Below are 20112 nucleotides of genomic sequence, written 5' to 3' on the forward strand. Positions count from 1 at the left end.
AGATAGAGGCCACAGTTTTTCAGTGTAAAGTGAATTGGACGATGAAGCTGGAAGCACGCCCATGAGCATGTCCTATATGGAATGCGGAGACTAGGGCTAGCTAAGTTCATATAAGATTAATTATTGTAAGAGGCCATTTGCGAACGCTTGTGGTCTGAAGCAGAGGCCAAACTTTGGACCAATACAATTTAAATGGTACTGATTAAGATGTGTCTTCTCTATATTCCTGAAGTTAATTGAGAGGGTTGTCTGAATATGCCCCCAAAGCTGTTGTTATCAGTTGGGACTCAGGAGGATCCAGGCTAGGGGCCAAAACAGGGTCCAGAGACCAGACCGAGGGACCAGTCCAGAGACCGCTCCAGAGTCCAGAGTCCAGGGTCCAGAGTCCAGGGTCCAGAGTCCAGGGTCCAGACCAGGGTCCAGACCAGGGTCCAGACCAGGGTCCAGACCAGGGTCCAGACCAGGGTCCAGACCAGGGTCCAGACCAGGGTCCAGACCAGATCACACATGAAAGACACTGTGCAGTGAGGGGTTAATCACAAAAACATTCCTACAACCTGCTCCAAACTGTTTTGAACTCAGTGCTGGTGTGGCGGAGTTCAAACAGTTAGGAGATTTTTTCCCCCCTAAAATAAGTCAGTTGGGAATGACTATAGAGTTTAGGGAGCACATGCTAATCCCTAACTGAGTGTGTTAGCTTGCGGGTATTCAGGTAGTGTTTACAAAGCTCTTAATGCATTGGTACGAGTATACAGTAGTTTAGAAAATCCAATCACTTTCATATGATACAAAAAAATAATGATCAGTGGAAAAAATTTTAAACACAGTACGTCTGCGATGGTTAAAATAGTTAAGCACAATAGTAAAAATAATATGGAAATAATAATAAATTTTTTTTTAAATGATTGCATTTTGATTCAAAAAAAATCTTGATGCAGACAAATGCAACTACTTCTGATTGTTTTTCTATGTTGTGAGTTCACTAATCAAAAACAAAACGACTATGACTACTATGGTGTTACAATACAGATATATGGAATAAAAAAATTAATAAGTACTTTATAGGCAAGGCAAGGCAAGGCAAGTTTATTTGTATAGCACAATTCGTACACAAGGTAATTCAAAGTGCTTTACAGAATAAGAAAGACATTAAAATCACACAAATCAAACATAAATAATCACAAATAATCATCATAAAATCAACATTAAAAGAGAAGAGTGCAGAGTAAAAACCTGTCAGTCATATGCACAGCTAAACAGAACTGTTTTGAGTCTGGATTTAAACATTGTCAAAGTAGAGGCCTGTCTCACATCTTCAGGAAGACTGTTCCAAGTTTTAGCTGCATAAAATTTAAACGCTGATTCCCCATGTTTAGTCCTGACTCTGGGCACCAGCAGGAGGCCGATCCCTGAAGTCCTCAAATTGCGAGATGGTTCATATGGCACTAACATGTCGGAGATATACTTTGGACTTAGGCCATGGAGAGACTTATACACAAGCAGAGCTGCTTTAAAGTCTATTCTTTGAGCTACAGGAAGCCAGTGCAGAGACCTGAGCACAGGACTTATGTGCTCATACTTCCTGGTTCTAGTCAGGACCCGAGCAGCAGCATTCTGGATGTACTGCAGCTGTGTTAAGGCTCGTTTGGAGAGGCCAGTGAGCAGGCCGTTACAGTAGTCTAACCTACTGGAGACAAATGCATGGATAAGTCTCTCTAAGTCTGGCTTTGACAGTATACCTTTGATTTTTGCAATGTTTTTTAGGTGGTAAAAAGCTGCAGATGTTATTGATTTGATGTGGCTGTTAAAGTTCAAGTCTGAGTCCATTATTACCCCTAGATTTCTAGCCTGATTTGAAGGTTTTAGAGAGAGAGACTGGAGGTGACTGCTGACACTTTCTCTATGTTTTTGTGGGCCAAAGATGATAACTTCAGTCTTGTCTGAGTTTAGCAGAAGAAAGTTGTTTTGCATCCACACACTGATCTGTTGGATGCAGTGGCAGAGTGAATCCACTGGTCCATATTCACCTGCTGCTAGTGAGACATAGATCTGAGTGTCATCTGCATAGTTGTGGTAAGACACATTATTGCTGCGTATTAACTGGCCTAACGGCAGCATGTAGAGATTGAACAGCAGGGGTCCCAGGATTGACCCCTGGGGCACCCCACAGGTCAGGGACATTTTATCTGATATACATTTTCCAATTTCAACAAAGTACTCCCTGTTTTCTAAATAGGACTTGAACCAGTTTAGTGCCGTACCAGAGATGCCCACCCAGTCCTCCAGTCTCTGTAAGAGGATCCCATGATCAACAGTGTCAAAAGCAGCACTCAGATCTAACAGGATCAAGACTGAGACTTTGCCTGCATCAGTGTTCAGGCGGATGTCATTTGTCACCTTGATAAGAGCAGTCTCAGTGCTGTGGTGGGGTCTAAAACCTGATTGGAAAACATCAAAGGAGTTGTTCATTTCGAGGAAGTTTATAAACACTAACAAACATCTAATGAACTACTTTGCACTCTGGTGTTAATACAAGTTATTCATGAATATGGGGTCCCTAAACTAAAGTGCTTCTGTGTGTTGCAGGGTGGACCTCTGTGAAGTCCTTGATCTACATTCTTTCGACAGTGGCAATATTGCAAAGTGAGTTGACTTTTGAAGTTGATTTTAAAACTACCATATTTTCCAGACTATATGTCGCTCCGGAGTATAAATGGCACCAGCGAAAAAATACATAATAATGAAGAAAAAAACATGTAAGTTGCACTGGACTATAATACATTTTCTAAAATAAATTTGATCTTTATAGGCAAGTTATAATAATAATAAAATAGAGAAGAAAGGCTGCCCCAGTGCCTGTTGCAGGTCCTGGCACAACGAAGCCATCAGGACAACATCGTCTGCAAACAGCAGAGATGAGATCCTGTGATTCCCGAACCAGACCCCCTCTGGCTCCTGACTGCGCCTAGAAACAGAACTGTGACAAAGGGCAGCCCTGGCGGAGTCCAACGTACACCGGGAACAGGTCTGACTTACTGCTGGCAATGCGAACACAGCTCCTGCTCCAGTCATACAGGGACCGGACAGTCCTTAGCAAAGGGCCCCGGACCCCATACTCCCAGGGCAACCCCCAAAGGACACCACGAGGGATGCGGTTGAATGCCTTTTCCAGGTCCACAAAACACATGTGGACTGGTTGGGTAAACTCCCATGAACCCTCAAGGACCCGATGGAGAGTATATAGCTGGTCTAGTGTTCCGCGACAAGGACGAAAACCACACTGCTCCTCCTGGATACGAGGTTCTCGGTTGGATTCTCCTCTCCAGTACCCTGGAATAGATCTTACTGGGAAGGCTGAGGAGTGTGATTCCCCTGTAGTTGGAACACACCCTCCAGTCCCCCTTCTTATGCAGAGGGACCACCACCCCAGTCTGCCATTCCACAGGTACTGTCCTCGACTGCCACGCAATGTTGCAAAGGCATGTCAGCCAAGACAGCTCCACAACATCCAGAGATTTTAGATACTCAGGATGGATCTCATCCACCCTTGGAGCCTTGCCACCGAGCAGCTTGCCAACCACCTCAGTGACTTCAGCCAGGGTGATGGACGAGTCCACCTCTGAGTCCTTAAACTCTGCTTCCTCCTCGGAAGACATGACAGTGGGATTGAGGAGATCCTCAAAGTATTCTGTCCACTGCCCAACAACGTCCCTAGTTGAGATCAGCAGCTCTCCGCCAGCACTGTAAACAATGTTGGTGAAGCACTGCTTCCCCCTCCTGAGGCGTTAGATGGTTTGCCAGAATACTTTGAGGCTGACCGATAGGCCTCCTCCATGGCCTCCCCGAACTCCTCCCAGCCCTGAGTTTTTGCCTCTGTGACTGCACGGGCTGCTGCCCGCTTGTCCTGATGGTCCCTGTTGGCTGCTTCAGCAGTCCCACAAGCCAACAGGGCTTGATAGGACTCCTTCTTCAGCCTGACGGCATTCCTTACTTCCAGCGTCTACCACTGGGTTCGGAGATTGCCACCGCGACAGGCACCAGAGACCTTGCGACCACAGCTACGTACAGCCGCATTGACAATGGAGTTGGAGAACATGGCCCACTCGGACTTCATGTCTCCAACCTCCCTCGGGATATGGGAGAAGCTCTCCCGGAGGTGTGAGTTGAATACCCTGCTGACAGAGGATTCCACCAGATGTTCCCAACAGACCCTCAAGATACGCTTGGGTCTGCCAGGTCTGTCCGGCTTCCTCCTCTGCCAGCAGAGGTTGACAACTCAGCCCCTATCTTCACCCCTATCTTCACCCGAGTGTCCAAGACATGCAGCTGAAGGTCAGATGACACAACAACAAAGTCAATCATCGACCTCCGACCTAGGGTATCCTGGTGCCATGCGCTGGACACCCTTGTGTTCGAACATGGTGTTTGTTATGGACAAACTGTGACTAACACAGAAGTCCAATAACAAAACACCACTCGGGTTCAGATCAGGGAGGCCATTTTTCCTGATCACGCCCCTCCAGGTGTCACTGGCGTTGCCCACGTGGGCACTGAAGTCCCCCAGTAGGTGCACTGTCTAGTACCCTTCCCAGGGACTCCAAGAAGGCCGGGTACTCTGCACTGCTGTTCGGCCCATAGGCCTGTCCCCGACCTGAAGGCGCAGGGACTCCACCCTCTCGTTCACCGGGGTGAACTCCAATGCATGACGGCTGAGGGTCCAATCCCTCTCGAGGAGTTGGGTACCAAAGCCCAAGCTACCTCTCAACCTCCTGCACAAAGCCCAGGCTCCTTCCCCCCCAGCGGGGTGACATTCCACGTCGCTACAGCCAGATGCTGTGTCTGTGAACTGGGTCCTCGAGACACCCGTCTTCGACTGCTGCCCAATCCTCTACGCACCCGACCCCTATGAGACCCTCTGTGGGTGGTGAGCCCACAGGAGGGCGGACTCAAGTCGTCCTTTCGGCCCCGGCCCCGTGGGCAAAGGCCCAGCCACCAGGCGCTCGCATTCGAGCCCCAACCCCAGGCCTGGCTCCAGGGTGGGGCCCCATACTGGGCGACATCATGATCCTTGTTAGGTTACTCAACATAGGATTTTAACAGTTAATCAGATAACTACACTAATGTAACATATACCGGCTTGTCCACAAACATGAGATACACGAATGTTCTTTTCTTATTTCTTCATAACAGTTCACACCATAGAACTAGCAAACACATAAAATATAACATAAGCTCTGGCTCATATTACATATACACACAAAATTGCATATGGACGCATGGAAAATATACGAACCACTTTGGCCTGCTAGTAAACAAACCCGTTAACTGCAGACTTTATATATTATTTTCCATTTGTTTCTTAACCCTGGAGAACCCACGGGGTCAAATTTGGCTGCAGTTAATTGCTGCTATCCTAAATGAACAAACAAAAAAATCCCCAAAAAAATCTAATTTAACTTCAAAAGCCCAGAGTGCCACTTTTGGCCCCTGCATAGAGATAACTAGTAGATGAATATTGAACTAAAATTAGCCAGAGAGGTAGTAACAAGATGGCTGACCACATGATGTTTTGTTGAGCTGGAAAATCGTCTTCTCAGCAAACCAGCGGTTAGTAAATTTTTTTTATTTTAAAAAAAAAATCTTTTTAGTAATAGCTTGCAGAATGTCTAGAACAGTGGTTCTTAACCTTGTTGGAGGTACTGATCCCCACCTGTTTCATTTGCACATTCACCGAACCCTTCTTTATTGAAAATAAAATGTGATTTTTTTTCAAATTCAAGACACATGCAGAGGCATGGGGCTCTTTAAATATGTTACTGTCATTACTGTAATGTGCTTCCGTGGTCCCTCAAAGATGTCCAATCAGAGCGCAGTTGTCGCCAGGATCCTCCCAGTCAATGCTGGGGCATCACTCTTGATAGGTTCACCCTCTTAACCTATATTACAGTTCAAAAGAGAAGAGAAGACAAGAGAGATTATTTTGTCTCAATATTGAGGAGAAAGAGCGGAGAGGCAAAAAACTTTCAGTTACAAATCACCTCGCACCCTTTCTGAAGGCCCCAACCGTTTTTCTCCTCCTTTTATTAAAGTTAGGAAACCCTAGTTACAAACACATACACTGCTGCTCTGAAGGGATGGGGGGACATAGACTTTGCAAGCAGTGTAAAAACATATGACGAAATTCACAGAGAAATATATTCTGTTTTTGCATTTCCAGAAGGTCACTCTTCCCCTTCGCACAAACATCCTCCCATGATGTTCCTGTTTTAGGGTTTCACAGTGACCTTCTTCCCATGGGATCCTGCACTTTCAAAAGACATTTTCTGCAAGACTCAAGAACAAACATTAGTGCAGATTACATAGTTTACATAGTTGAATATAATGATTATAATAAAGAGTGAACATTACAGTACCTTTAAAATGAACAGTGAGATAACATAACATAACTTGAATATATATTTTGAATCCATCAACTCTGGCCGAGTCTCATGCTGTATCTCAATTCACCAAAGTGTCCTTAAATGCGCCGTTAAAATGGCGCATTTAAGTCTGATGGGTACTACGATAGGCACATCGAAGGGTGCATTTGTCAAATCGGGACACGGCTGGCTTCTGGAGATGCTCGCAGTCCGCAAATCATATGAGTCGGGTGCGTGTCTTGACCTCCGCCGAACCCCTGAGACTGACCCACCGAACCTCTAGGGTTCGATCGAACCCAGGTTAAGAACCACTGGTCTAGAAGTACGTTTTATATTCTTTTTGGATAAATTATATTCTTTAAGGGCCAAATTTGGCCTTGATCATAAATTAGGGATAAAGGGCTAAAGCTGAAAAAGTGGATATTTCAGTGTTCAGTGAACTTATAGCAGTGATTTTATGCATTCATTCATGTGTTCATAATTTTCCAAAGAAAAAAAGGGTTCTTGGTTTCTACAGGGTTAAATAGTGCTCTGTCGGGTAAGATTTCACATTAGCGTAAAAGGCTGAACTGAAAAACAAGAAGTAGTTTTTGCAACCTTAAACTAGACTTATGATAAACTAAATATTCACAATATTGTTTCAAATGAAATGTTATGACCTTTATGGTCTTATAAATGAAGAGGAAATAAATAGTCAAGTACATTTTCTTACAGGTATTACAAACGGACCAGCTCCATTTTTTTGTCAAACAAGTGAACTGGAACATGTATAATCAACCGTTACATAACACATTTTTATTCAACTACATGAAGCATAGATAGCAAACTGAATATGTTTCTGGTATTTTAACGTAAGATATGAACAGTTAATCAGTTAACTAAAGCATAAAAAACAAGCTAACATGTTGGAGAAATGGAGAACAACAGGCTGAATTAGCAATACAGCATGCTAATGCAACACATTTATATTTATTCAGCCACATAAAGCAGAGACAACGAACTGAATACGTTTCTGGTATGCTAACAAGTTTTCTCTCGATCTCACTCCAAATCACTAAATCCATTGAATTCTTCATCCTCTGTGTTGCTTCTGAACTACTCTGCCTGCTCCAGAAGTAGATGAAGTGCTGCTTCCGCATGGCTGTCATACTGGTACACAAGCCTAGAGTGCCCTCACGCGGTTTCAGTTTGACAACAACGAAGACGAGAAATTATATATTTTAATAATTTCACACATAAGTTGCATCTAAGTTGCAACCCCGGCCAAACTATGAAAAAATGTGCAACTTACAGTCCGGAAAATACGGTATATATATTTTATTTTATTCTAAGCTCCAATGTAAGAATTCACAGAGCAGTATGGGTAAACTAACTTAAAACTACCTCTGAATGAAGTTGAAAATCGTCCTAAAAATAAATTATATTTGGTTCATTGCTGTAAGATTGGACTGGACACATAAGGCTTATTTTAAATATACTGTAATATCATAACACTATTTAATTGCTGGAATAACACTGAATATCTAATAATGATTAACTCAAGTTTATACCATAGAGCGTTATAAAGAGTGTGACGTCACTAACAGACCTGGAGTTGTGTTTCGTTTCATTGACACATGTTTAACACACAACCCTGCACATTTAAGCTGAGTACTTCTCTCAAACAGAAAATACTCTGTTGCACCTTGTGATGCCATCAAGTGGTCATACAGGAAGTGCTCCAGTGTGCTTTTAAACTCCATACACCTTCACTAGTCTGGATGATTTCAGGCCTGGAATTGCCCATCTTTACTGAACTAAAAGTGAAAGGAGATGTTAACTTGAAAACTAGCACTTCATGCCATCACAAGGTGGAACAAAGATTTGGAGCTTTGAAGATGTAGACAGACTAATAATAAAGTGTTACTAAAACATGTGTGAATGGAACAAAACACAAATCTAGGTATGTTTTTGAGGAGGAAACAGCATTACATGACCTTACATACATACATGACCTTTAACCCTGCATGTGTGTATAATAAGGCTTGGTTTGTTCTACATTAATGGCCAATTTCCTCTGTATCTCCTCGTTTTTTTATTGTCTTTATGCTAAAACTCCAGCGTAGTGTAAATGCAAGTGTAGCCTCAGTATCTCCAGGCTCTAATCCGCTACAGATCAGTGTCTTTTGTCTGCTCCTCTGTTCTGTGTACCCATAGTCTTTGATAGTGTTGCTCCTTCTGCTCCTCTCTAATTAACAGAGCCTGGGGAGGGCATCATATTGTGTGTTGTGTAGAAAATTTACCTTATGAATGCCATCAATGTGCATCCTTTATGTGACTGGTGTTAAAGCTCTCTTAACATGGACCCGGGTCAGTGTATGCAACCAGCTGTGGAGGATTAAAGTGGTGTGTGTCCAACTCTTCCCCCCCCACTGTGCCCCCCTTGTCCCATACATAGCATCTTTCCCCCCTGGCCTTTGAGCGCCAGGGCCCCTCCTCCTCTGGGACCCTTGCTGGTTGTTTGAAGCGGACCCCCACAGCTCCGCCTGTGTGGTACAAACAGAAAAGGGATGGAGCCAGATCTCATGACTCAACATCTCAGTCTGGTATGGGTGGTGAGCCTTTCAGATAAACGTGGGTAATTAGGGGGAGATCAGCTGTAAACAAACAGAGATTTTGAATGATTCTAAATATGGCATTTGTTAAAATACACTGTAATTTTTTGGGGAGAGTCCTATTTACTTGTTTCTTCACAGTATGCAGTGGTGGAAGTACTCAATTTGGGTATTTAAGTGAAAGTACAGATACCGGAGCAAAAAAAAATAAAAGTATCACATGAAAACATTTACTTACGTAAATAATAATAATAATAATAATAATAATAATAATTATTATTATTATTATTATTATTATTATTATTATTAGCCCCGAGCCTGGGACTACGACTACGCATAGATATACAATTTACACAGGTCAGAAATTATATTGGTCCACAGCGCCCCCTTGAACTTTTTAATGGTACGAAAAAAATTACTTTGTCACAAACATTTGAAATTTGACATGGACATCCCAATTGCCATACTGAACAAAAAAGTCAATGACACTATACCTCTATTTTTAAAGGTGTTGCCATGGCAATGTCTGACATTTCTCATTGAAATACATGGGTTTTGGTCAACAAGGATGAAAAATAATTACTGTGTCATAGACCATTGAAATTTGGTACACATATTCCTCTCATCATACTGAACAAAAAAGCCAATGAAGACATACCTCTATTGCTAACCGTGCAGGTGTGACAATGTCATAAATGCTCCCATTGGAATGAATGGAGTAGTATTACTCAGTTGCTTATTTTGGGGGGAGGGGCGATGTAAGCGGGAACGAAAAACAGGATCTCCACGGTGGCGTGTACCCCACGGTCGCAAGGGGTGGCGAGGACCTTTATCACTGCTTGCAGTTTTAATTATTATTATTATTATTAGGCCCGAGCCTGGGACTACGTCCATCCGTCCCATCCGTAGCATGGAAAATGGCAAAAATTAAGTAGTAAACACGCCCTGACATGGCAATGAGTGATGTCAAAAATTAGAACTTGACGAGCTCTAATTGTCACAAAAGACCCAGAGAAAAAGTAACAAAAGACGACTCGGTAGCGCCACCTCAAACTTTGATTTTCATGGAGCCCGACTCAGAAAAAAGTCAACGTAAAAATCTGAAACTCACATAAAAAAATAGAACATGTCAGGACATGACAGGAAGTCGGCCATATTGGATCAAACCCGGGAATGACAAAAGTGCACACCCTCACATTCAGGACATTTTCTCACACAGTTTTCATCACAAACACTTCAAATTTGGCCAAATCCCACTAAACTCATGTGTGATTAAAGATTATCAATTACATTTTGATTATGACTTTGGGTGTGGATGTGTTAGGGTGAATTTTCAACAAAATTGCAATTTTTGGAAAATTTCAATAAAACATTTCTCTTTCACACATTTTTTGTTGGGAAAATGCTAATACAGCATTTATGCACATTTGTGAGCTAAACGCAATGATATGCAAATCAAGGCACTCTCTCACAAAATGAGTACATACCTCTAATTTCAAAGGTGTTGCCATGGCAACGTCTGACATTTCTCATTGAAATACATGGGTTTTGGTTAACTGGGATGAAAAATAATTACTTTGTCATAGACCATTGAAATTTGGTACACATATTCCTCTCATGATACTAAACAAAAAAGCCAATGAAGACATACCTCTATTTCCAACCGTTCAGGCGTGACAATGTGATAAATGGTCTAATTGGAATGAATGGAGTAGTATTACTCAGTCGCTGATTTTGGGGGGAGGGGCGATGTAAGCGGGAACAAAAGGCAGGATATTCACTGTGGCCTTTACCCCGCGGTCGCAAGGGGTGGCGAGGGCCTTTATCACTGCTTCTTATTATTTTGGTAGGCGCTTTGAATCCACTTTTGACCCCCTGAACGTTAACGAAAAGTCAAATTTATTGGACACAAAATTCAAGGTTGGTGAAAAATTAATTATTTTGATGTTCAAAAAAATTAATGTTTCAAAATGACTCAATAGCGCCACCTCAAAATTTGAAATACATTGCGGCAATGAGAGACCTTTTTCATCGTAGACAAATTAAATTTGGTACAAACATAGAACATGTCAAGAGAAGTAAAAAATTATATTATGACTCCACCCTAAACCCTACAGGAAGTCGGCCATTGTGGGCGGAACCCCATTTTTTCAAAATTTCACATTTGAATTTTTTATTTTCATTCAAGAAACATGTAAATTGGTCAAAATGAACTAGACCCATGTGGGATTATAAGCAACTTTTTTGGAATTTTCTAAGTTATAAAATGTGGGTGTGGCCAGCCTGCAAAGAAAAAAGCAATTTTTTAAAGTTTTTAATTGCGTGTAACTCAAACAGTTAGTGTCCTATTTCCCAGCAAGAATACACTTTTTTTTTTTTTCAAAATGTTGATCTGAACGCATAGATATACAATTTACACAGGTCAGACATTATATTGCTCCACAGCGCCCCCTTGAACCTTTTAATGGTATGCAAAAAATTACTTTGTCACAAACATTTGAAATTTGGCATGGACATCCTTATTGACATACTGAACAAAAAAGCCAATGAGAATATACCTCTATTTTCAAAGGTGTTGCCATGGCAGCGTCTGACATTTCTCATTGAAATACATGGGATTTGGTTAACTGGGATGAAAAATAATTACTTTGTCATAGACCATTGAAATTTGGTACACATATTCCTCTCATCATACTGAACGAAAAAGCCAATGAAGACATACCTCTATTTCCAACCGTTCAGGCGTGACAATGTCATAAATGGTCTCATTGGAATGAATGGAGCAGTATTACTGAGACGCTGATTTTGGGGGGAGGGGCGATGTAAGCGGGAACGAAACGCAGGTTCTTCACGGTGGCGTGTACCCCGCAGTCGCAAGGGGTGGCGAGGGCCTTTATCACTGATTGCAGTTTTAATTATTATTATTATTATTTTTATAAAGTACCTGTTTAAAAATGTACTTAAAAAGTAAAAATATTTCTGGCAGATTTTGAGGTCTTATAAAGCTTCAAATGTAGTGATTTTGATAAAGATTTGAGCTGAGTTTTGTCCAACAGAAACCACTGAAATGATTTTCTTCCATCTGTTTTTATTTGTTTTTTTGTTTTTTAAATTTTTTTATTATGAACGTGTTAAAAATAAACCCTCAGCCTCTTCAGCAGGTCTCAGATAATAATAAAAAATACTTTTCAGTCCTGTTCAAAAATGCAGTGATACCTGCTCTCAAGTGTAGTGAAGTAAAAGTAAAAAGTATATGCTTTACTTAAGTAAAATGCAGATTCCTAAAGTGTATACTTAAGTACAGAACTTGACTACTTTTACTTCATTATGTTCCAGAACTGATAGTCTGACATTACACTGATCAGATATGTAGTGAGGCGAGCCTGCTGTATATGGATGCATATATATGCATGCACACATACACACACACACGTACACAGACACGCATGCACACACACATGCACAAAAACACACACAGATACACATTCACACACACACACACACACACAAAACAAAATGCACAGCAGAAAAATCACACAGCAGGTTATGTATAAAGTCATATGGAGTCATGGAATCATGTGTCTGTCTTTAGAAAAGGCAATTAAAGGCCACAAACATCACACTGGGACCCCCAAACGCCCCATCCTCCCTCTCCCCCTCTGTTCCCCTTCCCCCGTCTCCCTCGCTCCCTTGTCCCATTCTGACTGAAAAACAGGCTCAGTTTGTTGTTCTCGACTGCTGGCTGCTACTTCAGCCATGTGAGTTTCATACATAATGTAGAGGCTAATTTGCCCTGTGTAAAACAGACACTACTGGCTGGAGGAGTACAATCTTTAAGCTTTAAGAGTTTTCCAAAAAAAGAGGTTAGTAGTTCATATTCATTTATTTGGCTCACCTTTGCTACAGTAACACAGCGGGACATCTATGGGCATGGTCATATGCCTCTGCACCATCTAACCTGCCCCCTTTATACTTGGGGTTTCCATTCCAAACATCCAAACCACAGCACCCCATAGAGGCTGGAGGTGCAGAAATGAAAGGCAGTCAACATATCTCCTACACATAACCTTCAACTAAACTTAAGTGACTTGTCCTAACACACAGCAGAATACAACTCAATAATGACAGAATAAACGTAAGTAGAAGTAAAACCGAAGTACTTGAGGGTGAGGTCATGGGGTCAGATCTGGTCAGATGTTAGGTCATTTGTGATGTCGGATCTTCAATAAAAAATATTTCTTTCTTAAAATCTGAATTGGCCCTGACACTATCTTCTCCCTGTTTCCTGCTCATTGGTTTAGTCCAAGCCTCATATGTTGCTCTTTGTTTGAAGTGAATTTTAGCCTTAGTGATTTTTCCTCTCAGTTGTTAACTAGTTGTTAACCTCAGCAGAGAGGTGGGGGTAGGCTTGTCACTATAATCACTACATCCCTGTATCGTTGCATTTATGAAATCTGGAACAGTATATTTTTGGGGCTTTGTATTTATCATGGGTTGCAAAACTGAGAAGATTTTTTTTAAATTTTTGTTATAATATGTCAAGATTTCAGTTGTAGAGGGTTGAATGGGTCATGTATATGCAGTTTTGGTATTCAATGTTGTTACTTAAGTAAAAGTACATATACAGTACTTTTACTCAAGTGAAAGTACCACATGAAAAAATCTACTTAAGTAAAAGTAATTAAGTGCCTGTTTAAAAATGTAATTTAGGGGTAAAAAGTATTTGTTCATTTGTTAATGTGTTAATCTAGTGATGAGATTGATTAAAAAGGTTCTTATTTTGAGCACAGAAACAATTATTTTTTTCTTATGAATTTTGCATATTTATTTTTGTTTGGTCAAAGCCGAAGCTTGATCTCGAAAACTTGAGTCAGGATGCTACCACAAAGATGGTGAAAATACCCCCTCAAATCATATGAAAAGTACTTTTTATTTTTAAGTCTAGTTCAAGAAGTAGCGTAGTAGAAAGTATAGTTATAGAACTCCTCTCAAATGTAGTGAAGTAAAAGTATCCAATGTAATATGTACTTAAGTAAAGTACGGATACATAAAAATACTTCACTACTTGTACTTGTTACCTTCCAGCTCTATGCATATGGCTAATTATTGCTTTATTCTGCTGTTTATCTGAAAATGTTTTATTGGGATCATCTGGCTTTATTTTAATTGTATCAGTGGTATAAATACATTCAGTATTATCTCTCTTCGTCTGTCTCTCTCTCTCTCCCTCTCCACTTCTTTCAGCTGTATATATCTGTTTGTGAGGGAATATTTTCATGAGCTTAGCTTCAGTCTGTGTGTTTTCATAGAATGTAATGGAAGAGTTCAGTGTCTGTGAGACCGTCTATGCTGTTTCAAGATTCAGAGAAAAAGCCTCAGTTCTTTACTATTCTCACTTTTTATTTTTATTATTGACATGGTATTCCAGTAAGTTTAAATGTGTAAATATGGAGTGTGATGTTTTTATGTTTTAAATGTAAGAGCGGGAGAGTGCAGGTTTCATTGTAAATGGATGTATTTTTCATATGTTTGTAATCTGCCCGGCCACTGCAGATGGAAACTAACTTTAACTGAATCTGGTTTAAAGTATCACTTCTTTTATGAGATTAATTTGTTTGTACCTGGTCCCTGTTAAAATAAAATAAACTAAACTTGTATCTGTTGAGCGAGCGCGCTGCTCTCTGTGGCTCTCTGTGGCTCTCTGTGGCTCTCTGTGGCTCTCTGCAGCTCTCCCTCTTCACCATGGCTCTATATTCATTCAGAAGACGATAAAGTTATGATCTGATTCCAGAGGGGTGATCTGCTCATGGCTTTTGTTAATGTTCATGTTTCCATAGTAGCGGTTAGTTGTGATGTTTGGTTCATCCTCCCCAGCGTCATTCATAAAACATAAATCAGATATATAAAACCTGTAATTATTATGAGCATGTGTGTTTTTGTTCTAACACTCCTTCAGTTTGATCAGATCTGAACTTGCCTCTGTCTCCCACAGTTTGTCTGAGAAGCTGCAGCTCATGAGGTCATCACATCCTCATCTGGATAAGGTATTCTCCTCTTCCTCATCTCTCCTCCTCTTGTCCTCTCCATCTCTCCTCCTCTCTCGTTTTCTTCTCCCCTCCTATGGTCCTCTTCTCCACTCCTCCTCTCCTTCTCTCCTCTGCTCCTCCCCTCCACTTCTCCTCCTCCTCTGCCCCTCTCCTCCTTTTCTTCTCTCCTCTGCTCTTTCTCTCCTTCCCTCCTCTCCATCTCTCCTCTCCTCTTGCCTCTCCACCTCTCCTCTGCTCTCGCCTCCTCTGTTCTTTCTCTTTTCTTTGTTCTGTCTGTTCTGTATTTACTTTGCTAATGTATTCCAGCGCATCAATTCTTCTGCTGTTTAGAGCTTCAATAAAGGCCACCCCTTCCTCCCCCTCAGGCTTTTTCACAGGGGTGAAAAGTGCCCCCTCCATCTCTGCTATCTCCCTCTCTCGTCCTTCCTCTCTCCCTTCTTCCCTCTCTCCTCTCTCTCCCTCTCACACCCCCTCCCTCCCTCCCTCCCTCCCTACCTCTCTCCTCTATGTCTTTAAAGAGCCTATATTACACAAAACTGACTCTTGTGAGCTTTAAGCCATGTTCTAATGCTTTTATCTCCACAAAAACATACCAGGAATTGTGTTTTGTTTCATTCACACATGTTTGAGTTACCCTTTATTATTAGTCTGTCTACATCTTCAAAGCTAAAAATGCTCTGTTCTACCTTGTGATGTCTTGAAGTGAACAGCTCTTTTTAACTTTATAGTATTCGTTAAGGTTTAAGACACATATACAAGCTTTAGACATTGTAATTTTTTAAGGAAACCATATTTTTTATGATCCCTAAGTAGTTCTATTTTCCCTGTGAAGATGTGAACACGGAAACAATGGAGCCAGGTTAAGTTCACGTCTCGTTTTGAAGGTGTCTAGACCAGCAACATCTCTAAGCCCCGTCATTAAAACTATTAACTTTAACATATATTTTAGTCCTAACCAAAACCAGTGGAGCTATTAGTAACATTTGAAATACCAACTGCTTTTACACCCTGGCTGATGACTTTGTGAACAACTGCGTAAAAATCTACAAGTCCTTTTGGCACCTCCAGACCCAAAATACTCCCTCTCCCCTCCCCAAGCCCAGCAAGCTCACCTCTCTCTGTGGGCAGTTTCACACCAGAGCACTGCCTCCTCTCTCAACTTCTTTACAGCAGTTAAAGGCACTTTGGAGATATTTGGGGGTTTTGTGTCAGAGTGTTAAGGATACACACTTCCTTGTCATTTTGGGAAAACAACAGAAAAAGGGCTTGCTTATTTGCATGTAAAGAGGAGCAGAGGGAGGGGGGCTGGAGGAGGAGGAGGGTGGGAGGATTGAGTGCTGGGGGACAGAGGGCTGGGGGAGAGGGCCGGTGACGCTTCATGCGAGAATGAGGACTGAAGAAAACTAAACAATGGCACTATTTGCTCATACACAACAGAGCAAGTTAACCTCGTCCTGTTATAAAAGTAGATGGAAGGAGACAAGGACAAGATTTAAAGCGACTGTGAGAAAACAGTGTGAAAGGCTTGAAAGGCAAGGCAATTTGTACAGCACAACTGATCCGCAGAGTAATTCAAAGTGCTTTACAGAATAAGAAAAGCAATATGACTCAAATTTGATGAATGGAACAGCCCTATAGCACATTAGTGATAACATCATGGGCTCAGGTTATATTGTCAAGTGTGGATCTCTCGATATTCAGACAATATTATGCCAATCAGACACCAGCTAAAATATAACTTTAAAACTCCCAGATTACACAAAATTGACTCTTGTGAGCTTTAAGACATGTTCTAATGCTGTTACCTCCTCAAAAACATACTTGGAGGTGTGTTTTGTTTCATCTCGTACATCTTGAGTAACCCTTTATTATTAGTCTGTCTACATCTGTTCCACCTTGTGATGTCATGAAGTGGTAGTTTTCAAGTTTACAGCTCCTTTTACCTTTAGTTCAGTAGAGACTGGCAATTCCAGGACTGAAAAGATCCAGATGATTCTAGTGAAGGAGTATGGAGTTTAAAAACACAGTGGAGCACTTCCTGTATTACCACATGATGACATCACAAGTTGAAAGTGTTTTCTGTTTGAGAGAAGAATTCAGGCTAAACACTTATACCTATTTTTAACGTTTTATATGGGCGTACACACACCCACACACACTCCCACACAAACACACACACACACACCTGCTCCTGTTTTTAGTGTTTTATATGGACTTGTGTACTTGTTAGGCCCGAGCCTGGGACTCCGTCCCGGCGAGGGACTCATTAAAACCGCGTCCGGAGCGTGGAAAATGGCAAAAATCAAGTAGTAAACACGCCCCGACATGGCAGTGAGTGGTGTCAAAAATTAGAACTCCACGAGCTCTAATTGTCACAAAAGACCCCGAGAAAAAATAACGAAAGACGACTCGGTAGCGCCACCTCAAACTTTGATTTTCATGGGGCCAATGGGAGCCCGACTCGGAAAAAAGTCAACATAAAAATCTGAAACTCACATCAAAAAATAGAACATGTCGGGACATGACAAAAATGATATTGTGGCCCCGCAATAAAATGTACAGAAAGTCGGCCATATTGGATCAAACCCGTGAACGACAAAAGTGCACACCCTCACATTCAGGACATTTTCTCGCACAGTTTTCATCTCAAACACTTCAAATTTGGCCAAATCCCATTAAACTCATGTGTGATTAAAGATTATCAATTACATTTTGATTATGACTTTGGGTGTGGTCAGGGTGAATTTTCAACAAAATCGCAATTTTTGGAATATTTCAAAAAAATATTTCTCTTTCACACATTTTTTGTTGGGAAAACGCTCATACAGCGTTTATGCACATTTGTGAGCTGAACGCAATGATATGCAAATCAAGGCACTCTCTCACAAAATGGCTCTCTAGCGCCCTCTTCAAATTTCATTTTCAAGAATTCATAGAAGACAAACGCTTTGACGTGGACGTGTTAAAAAAATCACAGGGGCCTTATTTGTGATGGGGCACAATGTGAGAAAGTCACATGACTGTAGCTGTTATGGTTTAGGAGAAAAATAATGGGGGGAAAATGCATTTCCATTATTCTTATTATTATTTTGGTCGCGACTTGAATCCACTTTTGACCCCCCTGAACGTTAACGAAAAGTCAATTTTATTGGACCAAAAATTCAAGGTTGGTGAAAAATTAATTATTTTGATGTTCAAAAAAATTAATGTTTCAAAATAACTCAATAGCGCCACCTCAAAATTTGAAATACATTGCGGCAATGTGAGACCTTCTTCATCGTAGACAAGTGAAATTTGGTACAAACATAGAACATGTCAAGACAAGAAAAAAATTATATTATGACCCCACCCTAAACCCTACAGGAAGTCAGCCATTGTGGGCGGAACCCCATTTTTCCAAAATTTCACCTCTCACATTTGAATTTTTTACGCCTCGAATTTTCATTCCAGAAACATGAAAATTGGTCAAAATGAACTACACCCATGTGGGATTATAAGAAACTCTTTTGGAATTTTCTAAGTTATAAAATGTTGGTGTGGCCAGCCTGCAAAGAAAAAAGACGTTTTGTAAAGTTTTTAATTGCATGTAACTCAAACAGTTAGTGTCCTACATTCCGGCATGAATATACTTTTTTATTCAAAATGTTGATCTGAACACATAGATATACAATTTACACAGGTCAGACAATAAATTGCTCCACAGCGCCCCCTTGAACTTTTGAATTGGACCAAAAAAATTACTTTGACATAAACATTTGAAATTTGGCATGGACATCCCTATTGCTATACTGAACAAAAAAGTCAAAGACACCATACCTCTATTTTCAAAGGTGTTGCCATGGCAACGTCTGACATTTCTCATTGAAATACATGGGTTTTGGATAACTGGGATGAAAAATTCTTACTTTGTCGTAGACCATTGAAATTTGGTACACATATTCCTCTCATCATACTGAACAAAAAAGCCTATGAGAACATACCTCTATTTTCAACTATGTCGCCGTGGTAACATAATAAATGTGTCATTGAAATGAATGGGGTTCAGAGTACTGGACTTTGTTGTAGACTAAATAGATGCTCTACACTCATCAAACTATGGCCTAAAATTCAAGATTAGCAAAAAAGTTTGTATTTTGATGTTAGTATGTATTTTGAAATGACTCAATAGCGCCACCTCAAAATTTGAAATACATTGCGGCAATGAGAGACCTTTTTTATTGTAGGCAAATGAAATTTGGTACAAACATAGAACATGTCAAGTTAAGTAAAAAATTATATTATGACCCCACCCCAAACCCTACAGGAAGTCAGCCATTGTGGGCGGAACCCCATTTTTCCAAAGTTTTTCCTCTCACATTTGGATTTTTTGCGCCTTGGATTTTCTTTCAAGAAACTTACAAATTGGTAAAAATGAACTAAACCCATGTGGGATTATAGGGAACTCTCTTGGATTTCCCTAAATTATGAAATGTGGGTGTGGCCTGCAAAGAAAAAGTATGTTTTTTGAAGTTTTAAATGGCCCGTAACTCAAACATGCAGTGTCCTAATTCCCGGCATCAATATACGTTTTGTTCAAAATATTCGTCTGAGTGCATAGATATGCAATTCACATATGTCAAATATTACATAGCTCCACAGCGCCCCCTTGAAGTTTTAAATGGCACGTAAAAAAAATTACTTTGTCACAAACATTTGAAATTTGGCATGGACTTTGCTATTGCTATACTGAACAAAAAAGTCAATGACACCATACCTCTATTTTTAAAGGTGTTGCCATGGCAACGTCTGACATTTCTCATTGAAATACATAGGTTTTGGTTAACTGGGATGAAAAATAATTACTTTGTCATAGACCATTGAAATTTGGTACACATATTCCTCTCATCATACTGAACAAAAAAGCCAATGAACACATACCTCTATTTCCAACCGTTCAGGCGTGACAATGTCATAAATGGTCTCATTGGAATGAATGGAGTAGTATTACTGAGACGCTGATTTTGGGGGGAGGGGCGATGTAAGCGGGAACGAAACGCAGGATCTTCACGGTGG

The 20112-nt window shown here is 40.8% G+C and overlaps 1 protein-coding gene across 1 annotated transcript in view; it reads left to right on the forward strand.

Annotated features, from left to right (window-relative positions):
• cbwd (COBW domain containing) overlaps positions 1 to 20112 on the forward strand; it is a 60980-nt gene that overhangs the window by 33985 nt on the left and 6883 nt on the right. Inside the window, exons 11-12 of the mRNA XM_033972656.2 lie at positions 2587 to 2643; positions 15006 to 15057. Coding sequence (XP_033828547.1) covers positions 2587 to 2643; positions 15006 to 15057 — 109 coding nt within the window. The remainder of the gene's footprint in view (positions 1 to 2586; positions 2644 to 15005; positions 15058 to 20112) is intronic.

The sequence above is a fragment of the Periophthalmus magnuspinnatus genome, chromosome 9 (genome assembly GCF_009829125.3).
Source record: "Periophthalmus magnuspinnatus isolate fPerMag1 chromosome 9, fPerMag1.2.pri, whole genome shotgun sequence".
Classification (NCBI taxonomy): Eukaryota; Metazoa; Chordata; class Actinopteri; order Gobiiformes; family Gobiidae; genus Periophthalmus; species Periophthalmus magnuspinnatus.